General features: G+C 40.3%; 1 protein-coding gene across 1 annotated transcript in view; it reads right to left on the bottom strand.

The window, feature by feature from the left end:
• thsd7ab (thrombospondin, type I, domain containing 7Ab) overlaps positions 1–17,490 on the bottom strand; it is a 211,406-nt gene extending 193,916 nt beyond the window's left edge. The window contains exon 1 of the mRNA XM_076890219.1: positions 16,528–17,490. Within this exon, the coding sequence (XP_076746334.1) occupies positions 16,528–16,678 (151 nt within the window). The 5' untranslated portion in view covers positions 16,679–17,490. The remainder of the gene's footprint in view (positions 1–16,527) is intronic.
• Between the last annotated feature and the right edge of the window lie 6,303 nt (positions 17,491–23,793).

The raw sequence follows: 23,793 nt of genomic DNA, 5'->3' as shown, positions 1-23,793 counted from the left end.
ACAACCACAACCAAAGCAGACATGACGCCAGACCACCAACCTATGACTCTCTCCCCCACCGATGTAGGAGCGGTGCTGAGCAGGATCAATGTCCACAAGGCTGCAGGCCCTGATGGCATCCCCGGGCGTGTTCTCAGAGCGTGTTCTGGGGAGCTTGCAGGAGTGCTCACAGACATATTCAATCTGTCCTTGGCCCACGCTGTGGTACCGGCCTGCTTCAAATCCACCTCCATCGTCCCGATACCCAAAAACTCCAACCCATCTTGCCTCAATGATTACCGCCCAGTAGCACTCACCCCCATCATCACTAAGTGTTTAGAGCGACTGGTCCTAGCACACTTCAAATCCTGTCTCCCCCCCCACCCTGGACCCCCACCAATTCGCATACCGCCGGAACAGGAGCACAGAGGATGCAGTCTCCATCGCAATGCACTCTGTCCTCTCACACCTGGACAACAACAACACCTACGCCAGAATGCTGTTTATAGACTTCAGTTCAGCATTCAATACAATCCACCCTCACAACTCATCAGGAAACTGACAGACCTGGGCATCAGTTCCCTCATCTGCAAATGGTTACTGGACTTCCTGACCAACCGCCCCCAACATGTCCGGCTGGATAACCGCTGCTCATCTACCATCACAATGAACACCGGTGTACCACAAGGCTGTGTGATGAGCCCTTTCCTCTACTCCCTCTTCACCCACGACTGCAGACCTGCTGATGGTTCCAACACCATCATTAAGTTTGCAGATGACACCACGGTGATTGGCCTCATCAGTGACAACGATGAGGCCGCCTACAGGGAGGAGGTGGATCGTCTGGCTGAGTGGTGCGACAGAAACAACCTGCTGCTTAACACCGAGAAGACCAAGGAGCTCATCGTGGACTACAGGAGGAATGCTGACCCACATCCACCCATCCACATTAAGGGGACGGCTGTGGAGCGTGTGAGCAGCTTCAAGTTCCTGGGAGTCCACATCTCCGAGGATCTCACCTGGACGACCAACTGCTCCAAGCTGGTCAAGAAGGCTCACCAGCGCCTCTTCTTCTTGAGGACTCTGAGGAAGAACCACCTGTCCTCAGACATCCTGGTGAACTTCTATCGCTGCACCATCGAGAGCATCCTGACCAACTGTATAACAGTCTGGTACGGGAACTGCTCTGCCTCGGACCGGAAGGCGTTGCAGAGGGTCGTGAAAACTGCCCAGCGCATCGCCGGAGCACCACTTCCTGCCATAAAAGACATCTACAGGAAGCGGTGTCTGAAAAGGGCTGGGAAAATCATCAAAGACCCCAGTCACCCATCACATGGACTCTTCACCCTCCTGCCCTCTGGGAGGCGCCACAGGAGCCTCCGGACTAAGACCACCAGGTACCGGAACAGCTTCTTCCCCACAGCTGTCAGACTCCTGAACTCTGCCTCCTGACATCTGACCCACGTTAAACTCATGGACTGAACATACACACACCCACAATGGACAACTGTACCCTCAAACACAATAATAACATGGACTGAACCACCACTCACAACCACTAGCACTTTATATAGCCTCTGTAGAAACTATCTACACCCTCACTTATCTTAACTGCACTACTGTATAGCTCTGTGTAAATAATCATTCTGTACATTCGATAATCTTTAATCCTACAACTGTTTACAACTTGCATAGTTCCCATTTCTGTATAGCTGTATATCCCAGATTCTGTAAAGTTATTTCATATTCTGTATAGTTTTTCATATTTATATCCTGTTCATATCCTGTACATAGCTTGTACTCACTACAGCCTGTACATACTTATAGTTATAGAATATTCACAACATACTTCATACCGTGTACATTATAACATACCATAATAGACCCATTTCTGTAATATACTCACATATCTATATTATTGCTAATATATATTGTAATATATCTATATCACTAAAGCACTTCTGGATGGATGCAAACTGCATTTCGTTGCCCTGTACCTGTGCATGTGCAATGACAATAAAGTTGAATTCTATTCTATTGTATAATATTTTGTACACGCATTCAACATGACTTTCACAACTCCTCAGGCTGTACCATGAAGCAAGAGAGCCAGCCAAATATGGGAATTTCCTATCTATAATAGTTCCTAGACAGCCTGTACTACAAAAAAAATGATAGGTGATAAATTAAGACACCAATATTTATAATTACGCCACCATTAATACATTTGATCAATTTTTTCTAAAATACACCAATACCAGATCAGATCTCTGTGCTCAGATGGTGAAGGGTCTCCTTAGGTGTTTTCTAAGCAACATTGGCTTTTCCTGATGAGCATCAGTGAGAGATGCAGCAGGGTCCTTTTTAAACTTTCAAAAAGACATTCATAATGAAATTAATTTTAACAAATTTAATGAAATATATCATCATCTACTCAATACGTAGTGTCATTGTACTATTGCACTATGTATGACTGTGCAATAACAACAAAGAATTATCTTATGTTATCTTAATAGATGTGATTCAGTCATTTTTATTTACTGAACGCAAACATGCTTTTTCTTTCAGTTGAAATGTTGGAAACACTGAAATGTTTCTAATAAGCTGGTGACAAAATTTGTGTCTCAATTTTAAAAACTTTTAGTACCTTATTATGAAATACAGCCTTCTGGTGAATATGTGTTGTAAATTTCTGGAGAAAAAAATCCAGAAGAGTTATTTTTTGGAGGTTTTGGTTTCTATTTATTTCATGGCACATAAGTGTTTCTCTACTTCTGCTGTTTCTCCCATTGCTTGTAAATTCTCTTTTTTCCAGTAATTGCTCGTGTTGTGTTGTTTTACTTACCGTCTTTGTCTGGTTCTCCATAATTTCTTAATTGCTTCCACTAGTTTCTCTTATTTATCAGCACAGAGTCTAAATATAATCTTGTCTCTCTCTTTATCACATTTTTGCGCTCTTTTGTTTGTCCCTTGCACTCCTTACTAGAATTTCTTGTGCTTTTCTTTTAGGATTTTGTTAGATTTTTTTTTTTTATCCCATCAGTATTGTGCAATTCTTTTTCTTTAACACCCTTTCAGTTAATTAAAGTTACTCTGGTTATTTGCAGGCTGGAGAGTCTCATTTATCTACAAACATCTAAAAAAAAAAACATCATCTCCCTCTGCTGTGAACACAGTTAGTGCTTTAATGTGAGCATGCTATTGAAAAGCTATGGTACATTATACCTGCTCATCATCTGCACTAGTTTTGTTACTGTGAACGCATTTTATATCCAAGCACTGCTGTGTCTAATTACATCCTCACAGAGCTGCTAACATGGACTGCTCTTGCGTTAATTAATATGGTTTAATCATGGTTTAATCACCCCTCAGCCACAACATTAAACCAGCTGGAAGGTGTAGTGAACAGCGCTGATCATCTCATTACAATAGAACGTTCTGCCAAGACCCCTTGTCCTGATAGTCACGTGGATCTTACTTGAGATCCACCTAAACACAAAGACCAAACAAAACCCCAACAGAAGCCTCCAACTAAAGAAGAATGGCTCAAGAAACATGACAAAGAGCCCAAAGGTTTTGAACAAGCCATCAAATAGCCCTGACCCTAATTCAGTTAAGCATCCATGGGCTCCTATGTCTTCAGTATGTTGCATGTTGGTTGGTGAATCTGTCTTAATTTCACGAGCTGAGAATTTTTGCTTCTATGTCAGTGTAGTAAGTCCAGATCTGATGAGCAAGTGGCAAATCCAATTGAGGGACTGCACATGCATATGGCAGCAACCTGTCAGTCATATGACAGGCCTGCTTTATTGCTGTTTTGGACCAGGATTTACAAAGTAAACTTCAAATTTTGTAATACTTTAAGCAACAACATGGGAAAACTCTTTCCCCAAACTAAAAACCTAAAAAAAAAACAACTCCAAATTCAAACATCTGCCCTGTGCTGGCGACCACAGAATATTTCTACATGTCCAATATATGTACTGTACATGACTAAGAGCTGTTTCAGCAGCACGACGAACTTTACACAATATTTGGGAGGCAGTTTTAATGTTGTGGCTGACTGATTACTCCTTCAGCTTATCACACTAAATGAAAACAAACTAAAACAGACGAGAACGCAGGATTTCCAGATTTCAACAGACAAACAACATCAAAAGCGGGACTGAAGAACACCCTCACAAACAATTACCTGAAGCCATTTTTCTGTCGCTGTTGCTTAATGCACTCTGAGGAATTACTGCACCATTTTTACTCGATAAACCAAGAACACATGGTCCAGAAACAAATGGCAAAGCATTCATAAATGTGGTCAAAACTGCACAAGTACAGCATGGCGTTCAAATGCAGTATGGTTTTCAAACCAACAAAAGAAGCTCAATACACTAATGTAATGTTCTCATTATATTCCGATTTAGTAGCTTTGATATATGACTCTAAACTGCACTGCATATTAAAGCAGTCTGTGTACAGTTCATTACGTGATCTACAGATGAATTATAATCTTTCTGCGGTGCAACAGTGAGTGCTTCTCAGACCATCTATGACAGTTAGATATCAGCTTTTTCCACTGGGGAGCAAAACACCCAAACCGCCATGGAAAAGAAAGCTTTTATCTTCAAAAAAATATGGGGACATGACTACCTCATGGCTGAGCAAAAAATAAATAAATAAAAAACAATAAAAATGGATGGCCAGTGGGGGAGATGAAGGATTAATGACAGAGCTGCTGGATAGACAGGAGGATATTTACTTCCAAGCCACCTACATATCTTCAGCTTTATTAGAATAGCATCGGGGGAGGCAGCACAGGCTCCTTTCAGGTAAATGTCACTGCTTTCTTCGATGATACCGCAATTCCTCTCAGCCCACTGAAGCTGCCTCGTTGCCTCTTGGGAAGTCAAGGGCCTGTTTTGAATGCCACTCTCTGACCACGAGAGTGCTTGGTTTCCTCAATATGGGTCCGGTTATTTGTTTGTGTTTCAACTTGTGGCTGAGTGGAGATTTAAGTCCTTGTTTGGGAAGAGACACCAAAGGGACACGACCCCATTGTACGAGAAAAACACAAACCCACAAACTCAGGAGAAAAACAAGTGGGACGGAAAAAGAAGGGAATATGTTTCTGCTTTGCTGCTCTGTTTAAGTTTACCTGTATTTCACTCAGAATCATTATAATCAAAGAAACAAACTAGTTATGGTTGAATTATAGATATGATTTCGATGTTGGCTCGGCATACTTCTTAACTCATCTGGGCTGCACACTCTTATTAGACTTTTGAGATAGAAAAGGTTTGTGTTGACGATTGATTACAAGCAAATCATTCCCAATCGAGAGAAGAATGTCAAGCAAAAAAAAAAAAAAAAAACGTGCTGGGTATATGATTGGGTGGGGACAAGAGCAGAACGACCCCTGTACTGACCGGAGCAAGCATCAGCAAGATCAGACATTAACAGTGATTAAGTCCGACACAGCATGAGAGGGAGGAGCAGGGGTGGAGATGGGTTGTGAATCAGTGTGCAGCTTAAATGCCCTGAGTGAGATTTGCCAGTAGGATGCGTGCAAGTGCATCAGCTAAGCCTGCACTGTCAGCCTGTTCTGGGGTCAGCTCATCTGCCAAGACTATGTTCAATTTATAGAGAACATTTTGTTACTTCTTTATAATATGGGGGGGTTTGATTGGATTATGTGAACGAATGAAATTGCTAACATGATTTTAGCTTAAAATATTTCCTCTGAGCAGTCTGACATGGGACTTTGAGTGAATCACCTGCCAAAAAGATGTGCAAACAATCAGAGACCACAGAGCCAGGATGTTAGCATGTTTGTTGACATGCTCAGAATAAAATGTGACATTGTCACCTTTTTCCTGACGTTTGGATCAAGTGGTTTATCTGAGGATATTACAAAACTGGAACTATGATTTTGGTTTTCTATGATTTCTGGTTATGATACTACCATGGTACAACCAAAATTATTACAACTTTTTGCAAGGAACTTGTAATATTCTTGTTTTTCAAATGGATGCCTTGAAGACGGAGACCAATTTTCTGCCACCATTTGCAATTGGTGGCTGCTGTCAGGCACCAGCTTTGAAGACAGCAACTGATTGCAAGATAGGATGGAGTCAGTCTTCTATTAGTCTGTTTGTGATTGAAGGGGGTCAACTTGACAATTACATGCAATATTTTGTGACAATACAGCAATTAATAGTGATAAAGAAAATTGTAATTGCCATCTGTTTCAAATCTGTTGCTGTAAAATACACAGAAATTCACATTAACTGAATCATACGAAGTCCAGGCTCTGTAAACAGTGATGTTGTCTCTGCAGTTTTACCACAAACTGTTTGGCAATCTTGCTTTTATATCGAAATATAACTAGAATGCAGCAACTTGAGTTGGTTGCATTCTCAACTGCAATGAGATGCACTGCACTGATCACTGCAGACTGACTCTGATTGAGTGCAGCGTGTTAAATCTGTCTGCATGAATAAATTAGTCGGTAACTATTTGCAAACATTTGTCAATCCCACCATGTATCCACAGGTTGAGGGCGTTGCATACTCAAACTCTAGTGTGACTGAGCTATTAGCGCCTCACATGAGTATACAGGGAAACCACATCTTTTCAGAGACTGAACTAATATCCAAACGCCTTCGACCTCTAGCCTTTGATCCTGTCGCTCCCCATCACATTCCTTCCAAAAGTCAGTACATCACTGGTTGTTCCTGCATATGAACTGGGACTAGAATGAGTGTTTATTGATGGATACTGTAATATGTTATATGTACTTTGCAACAGTGAGGACATAATAGTTAATAATTTCACTGCAAAAACTGAGAATGCACACAAGAAAATGTACCAATTTTTTAAAAAAGGTCTTCATTTTTTTATCTCACTTTCTAATCTTTTCATAGCAGCACGTACCACTTTGATATACCAGGTCAAGGCAGATAATCAGAAAGATAACAGTCCTACGCAACATAAATCTATCACTGATCTGCTTACTCAGGACCATGCAAAAAGTACTCTGGTGGTTGAATGACAAAGCACTGCATCTAAAATATGCTGCGAGCCATTTCAATAGGGTGGAATAAAGCAGTGGGAATCCTCTTATCTTACTCTAAATAAAGTTTTTTGGATGAAGTGTAATCTCTAATCCTGCCGTGCCTCCTATATCAGTAATAGCCAAGCCAGTTCTTAGTATAAGCTCTGCCATTTAGATTAAACAAACTCTGGCATCTCTTTGGCATCTTTCTCCACTGGATGGATTGGCAATTTCTAAAAGCACAGCAGTCTGGAGCGGAGAGTAGTAGGGTAATATCTCTAAAGCCACAAAACAGATCAATGTGGGTCAAACGTGACACATTTTGCTGCAAATGCTTTGAAAAAAAAAAAATCAGGTACAATGTCATGGAGTGCTGTTGCTGAGCTCTGTGTCATTTCAATGACAGTAAAGTGCCGATCATTTGAGCCCGAGCGGTGTTCAGTCTTTTTCCACTGAGACTAAACGTAACTTTGAAAAATAGCTTCCATCCTCTTTCAGGCATAAAGATGCTGAGGCCACATGGCTGTTGTTGTTTCCACAAGCTGCTGAGTGCTCATTTTCTGATGGTTGCAGGGCGAGATGCACAACAGACACAATTACCCTCCATTTTCACTCTCACCCAACTGAAAAGGAAAACAAAAACAGGGGCATACTGAATTAAAATAAACCCCACTGGCACACTCTGTAATGAAAAATGAAATTCCCAAGGAAATTATCTTAATTTATATGCGTGACCTAAATTTGTTGCCTGTTGCTAAGGAATTTTAACACTGGCTGGCCAATTATGGACCAGATCCTTGTCTGCCGTCAGGTGCTATGCTAATTAGGGTCATTGAGGGTCACGTTGTAATGCACTCGCTAAAATGAGGTGGGAGTCTCCAAGGGATATTCTCATTTGGGATGATGCCAGTCACTTTCCTGCTGCTATCACAGCTACAGCTATTTACTCAGACATTTGTTTGTTTCCGGCTTAATGAAAAGAAAACTGGTAGATATCATACAGGTACACAGGTATTAGCACATAGCTATTTGAGGCAAAGGATTTCCATGGCAGTACAGACACAACAGGCTCTAATTTAGATGTTGGAAAGGTTGTGGGGTTGATGCTGAGGTGATTTGAGGACATGAATCAATCAAGTATGCCAGTAAAACAGAATAAGAAGTTTAAAATGGGAAAATGTAGCCAAATCCATTGCACATGAATATAAATATAACCTTCCTAAGATGTCAGATGTGTTGCTTTAACAGACGATAAGGCTAGAGGGGAACTGTCTGCTTTTTTAGTGCAAACAGCCTGAAAAAGATCACTGTTCTTTTGTTTCCATTTATCTCAAGGGGTTCCCCTTAAACTAATCTTCTCTTGTCTTTGGTTACCACTATCAGTTTGGCTAAAGGATTTTTTTTTGTTCTCCATGTAACGCCCTTGACATGCTGTAGTGAACTTGAGAACCTGTCACACCCGCTCTCCCTCAATTTCCTGGATGGCCTCTTCAGTGGGTCCACCATAATAGCAGGTGATTGTGGGAGAGCCAGTAACAACCCTGAGCGAGGATGACATCCTTCACTGCTGGCGGCTCTGTAAAAGGAGGAATGTATTCAGCTAACAATGGCCTGTCAGCAATAGTTGCCCTGCACCTGTGTCCTGAACAGTGACATGGGCGAGATGTGTTGACACACTGCAGCACGTCACAGAGCAGAAAACCAGAATAATCCCTATTGGATGATACCTTGTAGGACTAAACCTGCATTGGTTCTGGAAACTGACAGGTCATTAGAGAAGCAGGTCCAACAAATGTACAGGCCGATAGATGCTAGCATTCTCAAGAAAGGTACCTTGTATCAAGTAACTAAAGTAAAAAGCGAAATTAATATCCATGTATTAAAAGGCACTTTGTGTAAGAGAAATAAAAAAGAACAACTTGACTTTAGAAAAGATAATCGATAATCTGTCTGTGTTTCTTTCTACAAATTCCTCCTAGACCATCAGGGAATGAGCAACCAAACTTGGCACACAGGTACATCTTAGGCCCCTGAAGGTTCTTACCTGACATTACAACATCATGTTGCCTAGCAAACAGCTCGCAAGTAGCTAGTGCCCAAGAGATTTATGCACATTTTATATGTATAACACCTTATAAAAGGCATCATAGCATTTCTTTTTGACCACATTTAACATTTACTTTAGATCCACAAAATACTGAATTGTATATGATGCAATCACACCTAACAATGGGCTAAAACGGCCTAGTGTTAGCAATTTGTAGCACCCACAATACCTCATAAAAGTACTGTGTCATTTTAATTTCACAATAACATCTTATTTATATTTGCAAAAGCTGAATTATACATGTCTAGCAACCACTTAGAAATGTGCTATATTATCAGTTTTTAGTAATGAACATTTACAACACCCACTTTGTTTTTAACTTTGTTAAATGTCATTAAATCTACTAGTTCCCCCCCCTGCACAAACAATGCATCAAGATGGACATGTAGTTGTTTTATTATCAGAGGTGTGGACTCGAGTCACATGACTTGGACTCGAGTCAGACTCGAGTCATTAATTTTATGACTTTAGACTTGACTTGAAAAAATGTTGTAAGACTTATGACTTGACTTGGACTTTTACACCAATGACTTGGGACTTGAATTGGACTTGAACCGGTTTACTTGAAAAGACTTGATATTTTACCCCAAATATAAAATTTAACATGCATATTATATAGAGATTGAAAATGTGACGTCATTCACGGGTAGAACCGCAAAGGATTCTGGGAACTCGTGGCAAGCGGTACTAGCGCACGCAGGCTTTCAATTAAAATCAGTTATACAGCGATAAAAAGAAACACAAAAATGTCAAGAAGCTGTTGTATTATTAACTGCAATAGCCGGTCGCATGACAGCCACGGGAAGCCGACGGGTAAAGAGATCGGTTGTTATCGGATTACGTCGTTGAAGAGAAATTGTTCGAGCCATGTTTCCGAAGTAACAAAGACGCGACGGATGGCCTGGATTGCAGTCATTCAAAGATCAAATATAACGTCCCAGAACACTCCAGCTCACAGGTTAGTCTGCTCCAAGCATTTCCACAAAGGTCAGTCTGCTGTTGTAGTTAATACGTCATTTTTCTTAACATAATTGGTGATATAGGTTACAAGCAAGTCTGGCGCTGAACAGAAATTGTCGCGCTATGCTCCTTTGTTTATTGTGCATAAATAGTGAATTGTCCTGACACAATATTGTGTTTCGCTTCTGTTATTATGGTACATTGACAAAAACATATACTTTTATTCACAGGATAAAACAGGTTTTTTGTATCACTAATTGCCCAGTACGATTACAGCATACAGTATTATTGTCACTGCTACATTTCTGTGATGGGTACCAGAAATTATTTCCACTACTGATTAATTACCGTTGAGCTCAAAGGTCCTATTAATAAACGGTTAACGAATGTGTATTTATGACGACGATTTGTGAGACTGGTAAACTTATGATACGTACGATGGTCTTTACTTTCTACACGGTGCATTTCAAGGTCCTGCACCCATCCGTCGGTAAACTGTACCTGGGCTTGTTGCAGTGACCTGAAGTTACTAAACTTCATGAGTGTATGCACTCACTCCAAGAACCGTATGATTATAAATATGCATATAAATATGCTACGATGAGATAGCTGACTTCATCTAACTAGCAAATGTTTTCCAGGCTACGTTGGTGATGCAGTTTTTTTTTAAAATGATATTTTTAAAAAAATATCATTTATTTATGTATGATATTTTTGTCATGCGATTTTAAAGCCGGTCCTACAACCGCATCCAAGAATAACATCTCAGAACTGTCGGTGAAAATTATTCTTGGAGCTAGGTTTAATTGAGCTGCATTTTAAAGAGGTGCAATTTCACAATTTGTGTATATTTTCTAAGTTCACTATTTTGTCATGTGTTGAGAAAAACACAGATTTAAAAATTACATGGTCTAATATTTACATTTAGCATAACTGCAACATGCTTTTTTTCGTTTTTTTTTAAAGACTCGAAAGGACTTGAAATTCAAAATTTCAGACTTGTGACTTTACTCGGACTTTTACACCAGTGACTTGAGACTCGACTCTGACTTGCCTGACATTACTTGAGACTTGACTTGAGACTTGAGGATAAAGATTTGAGACTTACTTGAGACTTGCAAAACAATGACTTGGTCCCACCTCTGTTTATTATGTACGAAGAGTTCAAAGGTGTTACCAGGTCACTGGTCAATAGATGGGGATGCAGACCTATCCCCCCCCCCACTTTGAAGGGAAATTGTAAATGAGTGAAGGGGAAAGCAAAGAGATGACAGTTGTGTTAACTGGCGTGGTTGATATAAAAATACTGGATCTGGCCAGTGGTGTCCACCCAGCCTCCAAGTAGACACCCCTATGGTATCAATATCAAAATCCTTGTCTTTCAAGCATCTGTTTTATGAGGGTGGTTAGTTAACAGCTCAGGAAACTTTTTAACTGTTGATGCTCTTTGAGGAGCATGTAGAGTAACAGGTGCCAAATCAGTATCCTGAAGAAGACCTACTGCTGCGCTTTTATGTGTATAAACTTTGTCCAGGCATAAGGTCTCAAAAGAAGCGATCTGTTGCTTAAAATGCAAATTTGAACAAGATTTTTCATTTTCTGATTGACTGTATTCACAAACACAAATGGCAAACAACATATAAGAGCAGCTAGTTGAGAGCTTGTGCATGTCTCAGTTGAGTTAACAGGCCTGTGACTGAGAGGCACATGCTGTGAAGTGTGACTTAACTTGATGAGGTAAGACGGCAGGTAATTGCGGATTGGCTTGATCAGGATCCAGAGGTGACGTAATCTGGATTCCGGGAAAGATTACGAGCGGCCAATCAGGAAAGGTAGAAGGTTGATCAAGAGTGATAAGATCAGGCTGTCAGATCAGACTGATAAATGAATTAACACCTGCTGGTGTACATTTTAAAGGTAAGCTTCACTTCTTTTTTTGTGCTTTTTATGAAACCGAAGCATTAAAAGCACTAACAAGTCATGATTATCTTGTTACAATGTGATGTCCTTCTGCTAAACTTTGGGTCCTACTGTAGCATTCGTATGGACATTACATTATGAGATGTACCACACCAAACCACTAAGGGCAAAGATACTCTGACCATGGCTACCTCTCCAAACAGGACAATGCACCCTGCTACAGCTAACACCACTTAGGAATACATAAAGATCCCAAAAGCATTGACTCCAAACATTCCAGATCCTAATCAAACTGAGCATCCATGGGACTCATAGACCTCTATATAAACGACTGCTGTAGCTACAGTGTCAGCACCAGTGTTGGTCAAGTTACTTGAAAAAAGTAATCAGTAACTAATTACTGATTACTTCCCCCCAAAAGTAATCCCGTTACTTTACTGATTACTTATCTTCAAAAGTAATTAGTTACTTAGTTACTTTTTAAAAAATGATTTACAACCTGAATAGGTAATAAAGCAATAGATCTTTCAGCCCAATTCTATTTTTTCTGCATAATCCATCATATAAAATGTAATCAAATGAAAAAGTCTCTTTTTGAAACTAGTTTTATTAGTTTTAATCTTTTAACTTTACGCATGAAGCAAACATTAAATTATATGCAACATTCTCTGACTGGAAGAAATTTGATTAAACCTATTTTCTGCACATTCCAGCACAGAAAATGAAATAGTTTTTTGTGTTTACAGTCACTCTTTCAAATAAATGCATGTAAATCACAGCAGAAAATAAATAAAATCAAAGACTCAGCGGTCCTGTTGCTCTATTTTCACCTGTATAGCAGGAGTGGGGCAGGCGGAGGTTTGCCCTGGTGCACATGTGTCGTAGTGGTCAGTGGAAGGATCTGGGAGTTTCACATTCCCGTGGCAGCGTACTGTCGGTGCTTGCTCAGAAGTTTAGGGGTTTTTTTCGTTGTAAAAAGAAGTTTTCTTCCCACTCGGTGAACAGCGGACACTAATGTTTTTGTCACTTTTTACAGATTCAAACTCAAAGTAAGGTCAGTACTTCCACGCTTTAAACGCTGCACGGTCATACTCTCTGCCGCACTTGTTATATTATCCATTGTTGATCTGCACACAGCTGTTGCCACGAACATCACACTCGCTTACGTCATTGTCATGAGAGACTCTCGCAAAAAAAAAAAAAAAATCACGGTTTTAGTAACGCAGTAAAGCGGCGTGCTTACGGGAGAGTAACAGTCATCTAATTACCTTTTCTGCAATAGTAATACCTTACTTTACTCGTTACTTGAAAAAAGTAATTGGATTACAGTAGCACGTTACTTGTAACTGGTCAGCACCCATTGGTGTGTGAATTCCCACCTTTCCTCATCTTACACTTTGCTTTATCATCTTTTTTGCCATAATTTACAAAATGGGGATCATGTTGTACTGAGGTTTATTTTCCTGTTGACGTCCATACAAGTGGATTTCTTTTGCGACCGCTTTTGCAAACACTTTTGTCGACCAACTGCTTCTCTGATGGCGGCATCCAGCCATGCCACAAAACTGCTCAGGAACAGCTCAAGAAACATGACAATGAGCCACAAAAGCATTATCCCATCTTTCAAACAGCTCAATTCAATTGAGCATCTGTGGGATACGCCAGAATAATCCCAATCCCTGGGGGCCCCACATCAAAACCTACAAGATCCAAAAATTCACCATGCCAAGCACCACAGGACACCCCAGATGTCCCATATCCATACACTGATGCATCAGAGCTGTTTGCCGGGTTGAGACAGATCACACAATATTAGGCAGGTGGTTTTAATGTTGTGGATAATTGATGCATTTAAGGATCCACTGGAACATTAACATGCATCAGTATCAAACCTCAAAGCCCTGTTTAAGGAGCACTTACAGTGAGGCAGATGCTCAAGATATCGAAATACTACAGTACATAATACTCCACCACCTGTAATTGCCTTGTCCTCAGGCAAACATGGGAGGTCTTGACAGTACAAACCTGGCAACCTTGTTGCTTCAACAACTGAGTATAATGAAGCACACACACTGTAACTGAATCGGGAAGATGCACCTGCTGCGGTGCGTGTTTGTGGAGGCAAGGATGGGTTGGGGGGTTTATAATAGATAGATTGACATCCTGGTGTTGCCTCGTGACAATAAGTTTCTCTGAGATTTCATCATATTTCATTGTTTTATTGTTTGGGCTGTGGCTCTTAAAAAAGCAATGCAAAATATGGTCTGAGTGCTAGACAGGGAAACAAAGTGATAAAGATGCAGAGGAAGAAGTGTAGAAGGAGTGCACAGTTGTGAGAAAGTGACAGGGAGAAAATGGCGTGAAAACAGGATCTGAGACGAAGGCAAACTCCCAGCAAACACTCAGAGGCCCCAGAAAATCTGTGGTATGCCATTATCACCATCACCATCATCACTACCATCATCCTCATGGTGGCTATAATCATTTTCTTTTTTCCTTCAGCTATCCTAACGCCACCTGCAGAAATATCACTTTCAATTGCTGGAGGATCCTGTTGTCTCCATCTGCTTCATTTGAATAGTATTCTCCATGAAAAAAGAAAAAAAAAATCACCAATGAACTGTCTCACCTTCCAAAAGAGATACATCATATTTCCACAGAAGGCAATAAAAGCAATGCAGGCCCAATTCCCCACAGTTTTGAAGACAGGGGCTGTATTTCAGCTAGACTCATCAATATGCAAAACATCAGAGCATTGCTTGCCACAAGAATATTCCCTCCACTGCACACTCTGCAAGTGTGCACAAACATCATCGTATTTTGCGTTTCTTTTCTTAAAAAAATAAATAAATAACGGGAAAAACAACTTCCATTGGAAAGAAAAAGTATGCAAATCTTGCACAAACATAATCACATTTTGATGAAAAGCACCAGGATCCAAAGCAGTAAATTGCCCTATGTGATTTTAATACTCTGCAGGCAATTGTCAAACCAAAGAGACTCAGAAGAAAGAACACTCCAGGGCTGAAATCAATGCACTACCTTTTATTTGGGAAGAAGTGAACAAACTCCCAACACTGGATTACATTTCAAAGCGCAGAGCCTAGAGCTTTCCAGTTGAGGAGCTTGTATAGTGTGGGAGAAAGGTGCTGTAGCGTGGGAGAGAGGCATAATCATTATGACCTACAGTAGGGTAGATGTAGGTTAAGTTAGTCCCTCTCTCTGCCTGCAGTGCTCACTCTGCCTTTCTCTTTCTCAAGTCTCTTCCCTGGGCTGTCTTTCCTGGGTTGTTAAATCCCTGCTCCTTTAATCTCCTTACTCAGCTACATCCTCTTTAAAGATGCAGAACCACGGGAGAGACGTGGGATACGTCAACTGGGGACTGGTGCTGAGCAAGGCGGGGCAGGACATGCAGAGTGGCGCCGTTTGAGTTTGAGAGAGATGACAAAGTTGTACCGGCATTGAGAAAATAAAAACTTTTCCAAACGTTGAATGAGAAGAGCACACCTTAAATCTCCTGAGCATCAAACTGGGAAATGAAGCGATCGTTATTTAATTTGTGCCTTAAAGGACGTCCTAGATGTTTTTAAAAATGACTGCAAAGGTTAATTTTTGCATCTGTTAGTAGTTATCGGTGTTAATCTGAACCTAGTGCACGATATGTACTCTAAAACCTTAGAGTAGTGCTCAGCATCAAGTATGGGGATCTAATTCACCACAGCACTCAATATTTAGATGTGTCTCTGATAGACATTTCAGTGCAGCTAGATTCAGTGTAGAGAACAAGCACGTGTAAAGATAAGAACTACTGTACCCACTCAATCTACAATCTTCTACACGCGTGAGCCTCAAAAACACACAACACCCTCATATTCAGAGCTGATTTTGTATCAGCAGCATCAAACCCGTTGCCAACCGCAATAGTGATGCAGTGCCTATCAATCATCTGCATGCTGTAAAACACAACAGCAACATTTCAATAACAGTGCATCACCTGAGACTCAGGGAGATGAAACTAATCTATTGAAAAATGGATCATAGTTGTCCTGCGTGCCACATGCGATTCAGTACGAAGAAGCGAGATTCTACTGTAGATTTCTGGGTCATTTTTCAAGTGTATGCATCTTTGAAGTTCAGCGGCGTACACCTCAACGAAAAAAAAAAATTGAGACAGCCAAAGTGTGTCATCTGGAAGCCTTTTAGATCTCTGAAACCCAATAAGTCATGAGAACATTTCTGCACTAGATCTAAGAAGCTTTTATTTCCACCGATGCATGCATAGATTTAAAACGTGCCATAAAACGGTTATCACCCTGTTCATGCCACATTATCCACATATAATGAGTTAGAAAACATTTACGATAAGATCTGACTGATTGTGCTGTTGGCGCAGCTACGGTATGTGACCTCCCACACTCAGAAGCAACACACTAATACATCAGCAGCTATCATAAACACTCCATATGTAAAGCAAAGGATCACATTTAATCTCTAATTAGTGGTTTAGCAGTACCTGTTTCCCAGAAGTAGACAGACTTCCCATCATCTGTCTGTGTGTGAGCCTCCCAGAAACCACACAACAGCAGCAATGCCACCAAATGGTACCAGCTCTCCTCTGTCCTTTTTTGGATGGCCCCTCCTGTACCCCTCCACCCCAGCCCCATGGTCCTCCACAGGATAAAAGTAAATCCACTCAGCTCGGAAGGCAGCGATGATGGAAAACAACAAAAAACTCGCTAGTCCAATAGGCAGAGTGAAGTGTGCTTCAGTTTGAGAGAAGGTGTGTGAGTAAGTGTGCGGGAGTGCAAGAGCGGGAAAAATAATGATGATCTTGTGCACAGTGTTCCTGCAGGAGTTGAGGGTCCAGTACTTGGTGTTGTGAAGGACAGGAGTGTAGTTTTGTTCCCAACTTGGCAGGATGGTCCCAGAGGGAGGCTGTCAGTGACGGGGACTGAGCTGCAGATGGATGGTACAGTCGTCCTCCTCCATCGTATCCGCTTCCTCTGCTGCCGCTGCTGCCTCTGTCCTCTGGCTGTGGAGCAGTGACAGTGGGCGAGTGTCTGCAGTGTTGTACGCCTCCCTCCCTCTCACTTGCTCTCGCTCACTCTCTCTCTTCCACTCCTATTCGCTCACTCATTTGCTCTTCTCCCTCCGCCACCCTGCGCTCGCTCTCTCCTTTTCTACTTCTAGCTTTTTCCTATTTTTCTCCCCTGCCCTCATCTTTTCTCATCTCACTGCATTACTTTCCCTTTATTTTTACATTCTGCATCTCTAACAAGCTCATTCCTTGTTTTCTCTGCCTCAGTTTCTCCTTTTTCTCCCCTTATTTTCTTTCTCCTGCCTAGGGCACAAGGACAAATACTCCCTCCTCCACCTCCTCTTCCACGTGCAGTGCTGCAAGGCGACTGGAAACCAGCAGGGCTCACACTGGTCCGAGGAGCTCCCATAAGCAGTCCTCCCGGGATCAGAGAGACAAGCTGGGTTTAATGCAGAGCAAGAGTAAGTGGAAGGGGGGGGGGGAGCAAGGAGGAGCAAAACACTAAAGGAGAGTGGAAGCGAGCGCGTGAAAGATGAGGGCGAGGTGATAACTGTGGCCGTGTGAAAGGGCTGTGAAAGTGAAATTATAGAACAGATAAGTGGAATTACAGACTTTTATTACCCATTTTGTCAACAAAAATTAATGGAAATTACTGGATATATAAACATATTGGCTTTTTTAAATATACTCAATGTTAAAAATGTTTCGAGCAAGAGGAGCAATTATTATTTCCTTTTTCAAATTCATGTAGCGGCCAGGATATGAAGTTTTATTTATTTGTTTTCTGAAGATGGGACATGTAAGTGGGTATTTACAATGAGCAGTTTTATCAGCCATGGCTGAATAGACAAAGAAAAGAGCACCACCATGAGGAATTTCATCAGCAAAAAAAAAATCCAGGAAACATCACCTGAAGATACTGTTTGATTCATTTTAAAGGCACCATCCTCTGCTATGTCAGTGGAAGTTAAGGCTGCAATTATAAGTCGCTAACCTCCTGGTTCATAAAGACAAGTCTCACATACAATGTGGTGAGGTTTTACCTTTACAGAGAGGCGGTAGTGTTCATTTCCAGATCCATTCACTTTTTTCACTGTTCAAAATAATCCGTTTATCGTACAGTATCTTGGTGCAACCTCTTACTTTGTCCTCTCTACAGAATAAGCTGTTTTAACGTATCTTTAGGGCCACCCTCTGTTTTAATCCAAATCTCATCTGATTGGCTGTCACTGACAAAAATCAGGTTTCAACAGCAGGTTGGTGGGGCCTCTGTGCTCAAAGCCAGAGCTGTATTAAAGATATCCTCTCTGCCCAAGATCAAACAGAGCCAAGACTAAAAAAAAGCTGTCTTTAATCGAGCATGTAGAGCAGTCTGAAACCTGAGCGTTTGACTTACAGAGACTACATTTACATAACACTGACCTCATTACTGTGAACTTTGGCCCTGTTTAATACGAGTACCCAGTACCCACTGTACCCAGAGTTGGTTGTAATTTTTTTAGTACATTACTGTACTGCCATGAATTCAATACTTATTACAGTTACAATTATGCCATTTGTCACATTACAAAGGTTCTTCCGTTATACAGAAATAACTGTGGCAGAAGGAAAGCGGTGAAGCAGCTTTTGAGGAGCGGACATTACTTTTATTTTTATTGCATAAGAGCACAATAGTAAAGTCCAAGCTGAAGCTAACCAAGAACCCAGAGTGATGTTAAAGCTGAGCACATGCAGACCCCAGCCCAGCAGCCAGAGCTGGATCTTTATCAGGTAACAAAGGCCCCAATGAGCAGTCAGGCTGCAGCCTCCATTTCTACCTGTTCATGTTTCTACAGTAGAATCACTGCAGCGATTGCTTTGAAGTCTTTGTGCTTTGCGTTGGTGTTGGTGTTGCTGTGTGACACTGTAGCTTAAGGTTTATAATGTTATCTGGTGATTATAAGACATTGCATTTCAGGTCATTTTATGCAGTAACGAGGAAGCGATGTAACAAATTACTTTCACCGCATTACTTGTAAGAAAAGCAATGACCCCAACACTGGTTGTATCATTGTATATATCAGCATAACACACACCTTGAGCACAACTGAGCTCTAAAAATTTGAGCCAGAAAGAACAAGACAAAAAACAACAGCAGCCTGCATGTACAAACCAAACATTACATTAATGTACCAAATTTGTGTTTTTAATTTTGTCTTCAAACAAAAAGATCATCTAAGTCAAGAAGAGTAAGCTGCTCCATCTCAGTTTACACAGATAATTATTCATAACTCATTTTCTCTTTACATGCTGTCAAAGTAGAAAAGTAAATATCTGTGTACCTTTCTGTCTAATGCATTAAACAAGAACAGGGATTACAGTGGAGGAAGAGGAAGTCTAGTGGCAAAAATGAAGAGGCAGAATTCATCCGTCATCTACTGTCTCAACCTCTGACAGTCTGACCTGGCTGAGACTGTGTCAGGACACCTGACTGACAGGCTTTGACCTGAGGACGGCCAACCTGTCATCCTAGTTTTAGCTCGTCTTTACTAGACCAAGGCAGCTGAGGGGGAGCATAAACCTAGTTAGTAGATTCACAAAGAGGCTGAGAGAAGAGTGACTCCCAGAATCGCCTAGTTCTTAAGACTGCATTGTTCCCCATTGGAAATAAGGACAGAAAAAGGCAATAAATACAAAAGCAGACGTTAAAAGCCTCCTTTAGAAAACTATTTCTGTTATGTGTATGGCTGTAACATCATTAGACTTTTTAAATTGTTCATTACATCAGTACAAAGAAATGGCACAGAGCAGTGACAATGTCTTTACAGTAAAGCTTATGTAAGGAGGCACCAAACAAGTAACTTTTGAGGGAGGAGTACTGCAGATTTTTCTGGTTATGGAACAGCGATCCACCTCTCACACAGACATTTCATGGAGAGTTTCTAGGTATTCTGAAACCTATGTATTGTCAAGGATGTCACCAGTTGTAATCTATGGGACACAGCTAATGAAGGCTGATTGGACAATTCTGTTCTCTCCACTAAAGTATAGATAAAAGATATAAAGTATGGAACAGGACAAACTAACATGATGGTTTTGTTTTATTTACTAGATAAACCAAACGCATATTAATTCAATAAAAAGCAAGCTTTCATTTCTGACGATGCCCAAATACGAAACTATTGAGCGATTTAACAGGGCAGCACACAGTGGAACATAAACAGACTGTGGTGAGAAGTTCATAACCACTCATCGTGACCATGAATTTCATGGTAATTTTGGGCTTTTAAAGACTTGGTTTTTTTTGAAGGGGGCTTGAATGGTTGTAGCATACATCTTTAATGACTTTAACAAACAAGGGTTTTATTTATTTCATTATTTTGTTATTTAATTATTTATTTTTCCACACAGGGTCAAGTATACATACAGGTTCAAATATATGCATACACACTTAAATATTTTACCAAGTGATTTTGAAGGTTCTGCTATGTCTTTTTACTTGATAAGGCAAAAGCCTTTTAACTTCTCATTAATGGTCATGCTCGACAACAACTGGTAGTTTCTAAGAGCGTGTTTGACTGAAATACACAGCTGCCAACATGGACAAGCCAAATACTGTCAGGAGAAACGTTTTATGGTCATGTGAGACAAAGAGCTTTGTGCTAATGACAAGAGTGACACATATGGGAAAAAGAAAACTTTCACAAGACTGCATCTTAAAACTATGTACAACCTAATGGCGTCCACGTGAATTAAGAAGGTATGTAACAGCCAAGTGCTCCTAATCAAATGCACTTGATAAATTAATCATCTGCAAGCATAAGCACCTCTATAAAAGCAGAGGTTTTGGCAGGTGGTCTTGAGCTTTCAGGTGAGTGTTAACCCAATCCCACAGTCTTCCTAGGAATGGCTGTCCCAGGAAATTCGCCCTGTGGTCAGACTGTGCAATGCCCAGAGAGACGGGAACAAATAATAATAATAATAATAATAATAATAATAAAAAGATTTTTTAAAACCCAGCTCATGTCATCACCTCAGCTATACCCCAGATGCTGCAGGACTCAGCATGTTAAGTATTAAGGTTCATAACAGTACAATAAGAATAAGCCAGGAGAAAGCCTCTTCTCTATAAAAAGAACATGGTAGCACTACTTAGGTTTAGAGAGTTGCATCTGAATAAACCACAAGACATTTGGAACAATGTTCTTTGAACAGACAATACCAAAGTAGAGAGGTTTGACTATAATACACAGCTCCACATTTGGAGAAAACTAAAAACAGAAAATCAGTCCAAAAACCTCACAGCTGTGATTATGCAGCAAAACAAAATCTTAATTGAAACTCAATGAAACCAGGAATCAGAAACTTAAAACACCAAAACAGCAAATCAATTGAAGTAGGGAGCTAAAAAAACAACAACAACAAATTAATATAAACTACAAGCCAAATAAGTCCATAATAACTGAAGCTAAACATTAGTAGAATGATCATAAACCTCCTAAGACCCGAACTCTTCCACGGCATGCATTTTTAATCTCTCTTTGATATTTGGGCTGAATGGGACCTGATGAATGTAAAAACAAAGAATTACCAGATTTTCTTTTTTTTAAACCTAATTTTTGTTTCTAAGAAAAATGAGAGCCACATATGAGGATATTCATTTAAAATTTCGATTGAACAGTAGCAGTATAATAATAATAATAATAATAATAATAATAATAATAATAATAATAATAATAATAATAATAAGAAGAAGAAGAAGAAGAAGAAGAAGAAGAAGAAGAAGAAGAACTTTATTTATAAAGTGTTTTCAAACAAAGTGCTGTACAACTAAAGAGATGAATAAAATAAAAGCGATACATAGCAATACAGGTAAAAGACACAATACAAGTTAAAAACAATAAAAATTTAAAAACTAAAAGCCATAGAATTAAGACATGTAGGATAAGGTGAACAAATGTGTCTTCAACTTAGTTTTAAAATCCTCCACAGAGCATGCCTGCCAAATATCTTGAGGGAGGTTGTTCCACAGAAATGGGGCACGAAAGAAAAAGCACGCTCTCCAATTGTCTTTTTTCTGGCTCTAGGAACTTTTAGAAGGCCGGAGTCCTAAGATCGTAGAGCACGAGATGAAACATAAAGGTGTAAAAGGTCGGAGAGGTATGTAGGTGCCAATCCGTTTAAAGCCTTGTAGGTGAGCAGCAGGACCTTAAAATCTGCTCGAACCTGACAAGGTAGCCAATGCAGAGATCTCAGAACAGGGGTCCTGCTCAAATTTCCCAGTTTTTGTTAAAATGCGAGCAGCTGCATCTTGCACCATCTGTAGACCTCTAAAACTTTTCTTTGGTAGGCCAGAAAAAAGAGCATTGCAATATTCAATACGGGAAGACACAAATGCATGGACAAGAACCTCTGCAGTGTCGCTTGACAAAACTTGTCTGATTCTGGCTATGTTCCTCAAATGATGAAAGGCGGTCTTTGTTATCTCTTTTACATGAGATTCAAAGGAGAGCACCATGTTGAACCACACACCCAAGTTTTTTACCTTGTTCCTGCAATTTATGACACTGTCATCAATTTTCAAGATGAAATTTTGGGACAAGTGCTGAAATTTGTGTGGCCCAATGACCAAGAAATTATCCGATAACCAGCCCTTAATTGCAGATAAACAACATTCTAGTTTAGAGACTTCAACACAATTTCCAATGGTTAAAGCAACATAAAGCTGCAGGTCATCAGCGTAACAATGAAAGGTTACATTAAAAGAACGTAAAGGAACACCAAGAGGCAGCAGGTACATAGAAAACAGCAATGGTCCAAGTACGGAGCCCTGAGGGACCCCATGCCTCACTGCACAAGTCTCGGAAAAATCATTTTTAAAACTAACAGTCTGAGACCTCCCAAACAGGTAAGATCTCAGCCATGATAAAACATTTCCTGTAATTCCAATAAAATGTTCAAGCCTATCCAGTAAAATGCAGTGATCCACAGTGTCAAACGCAGCACTTAGATCCAGCAGTAATAAAACTGAAGTGCGATCATTGTCTGCATTTACCAGCAGATCATTTACCACTTTGACTAAAGTTGTTTCTGTGGAGTGATTCGGTTTCCAAGCCTGGAGAAATATTTCTAGTCTGGAAGATCTCCAGTGACGCTCTGCTTTTCTACAATTTCTTCTCAGGTTCAAGAGCTCCTCATTTAACCAAGGCATAGGGTTCGTTTTTTTTTTGTTTTTTTTTTGACATTTCAACTTCCTTACGGGAGCAACAGAGTCCAGTAGTTCAAGAAGTGTATTATTAAGATTCGCAGTCAAGGTGTCCACACGTAACTCCTGGGTAAAAATAGGGTTCAACACATCAGGTAGATGTAATTTAACTCCAAGCAATGCTTCAGGGCTAATATAACCCCTCTCAGAAGCTGGAGATTTAGGGATTAAAATATCAAATAAAATTGCTGAGTGGTCTAGAATAGGAAAAACACAATTTTCAGTCATTGATACATTCAGCCCGTAGCCCAAGACAAGGTCTAGGGTGTGGCCCTTACGTGTTTGCCTAGACACAAATTGTGTGAAGTTTAAGGAATCAATTACATTTAAGAAATCTTTGACCAGGGCTTTATCCTCACAACACAGATGAATATTAAAGTCCCCCACTATAAGAATCCTTTCATAGTGAGTGATAAAACATGTCAAGAAGTCGGAAATAAACAAGTCATTATATTTAGGTGGACAATAGATGACTATAATTAGAACCACGGGACAGC

The sequence above is a fragment of the Maylandia zebra genome, linkage group LG11, assembly GCF_041146795.1.
Source record: "Maylandia zebra isolate NMK-2024a linkage group LG11, Mzebra_GT3a, whole genome shotgun sequence".
NCBI classification, from domain to species: domain Eukaryota; kingdom Metazoa; phylum Chordata; class Actinopteri; order Cichliformes; family Cichlidae; genus Maylandia; species Maylandia zebra.
This window is presented reverse-complemented; position numbering and strand designations above follow the sequence as displayed.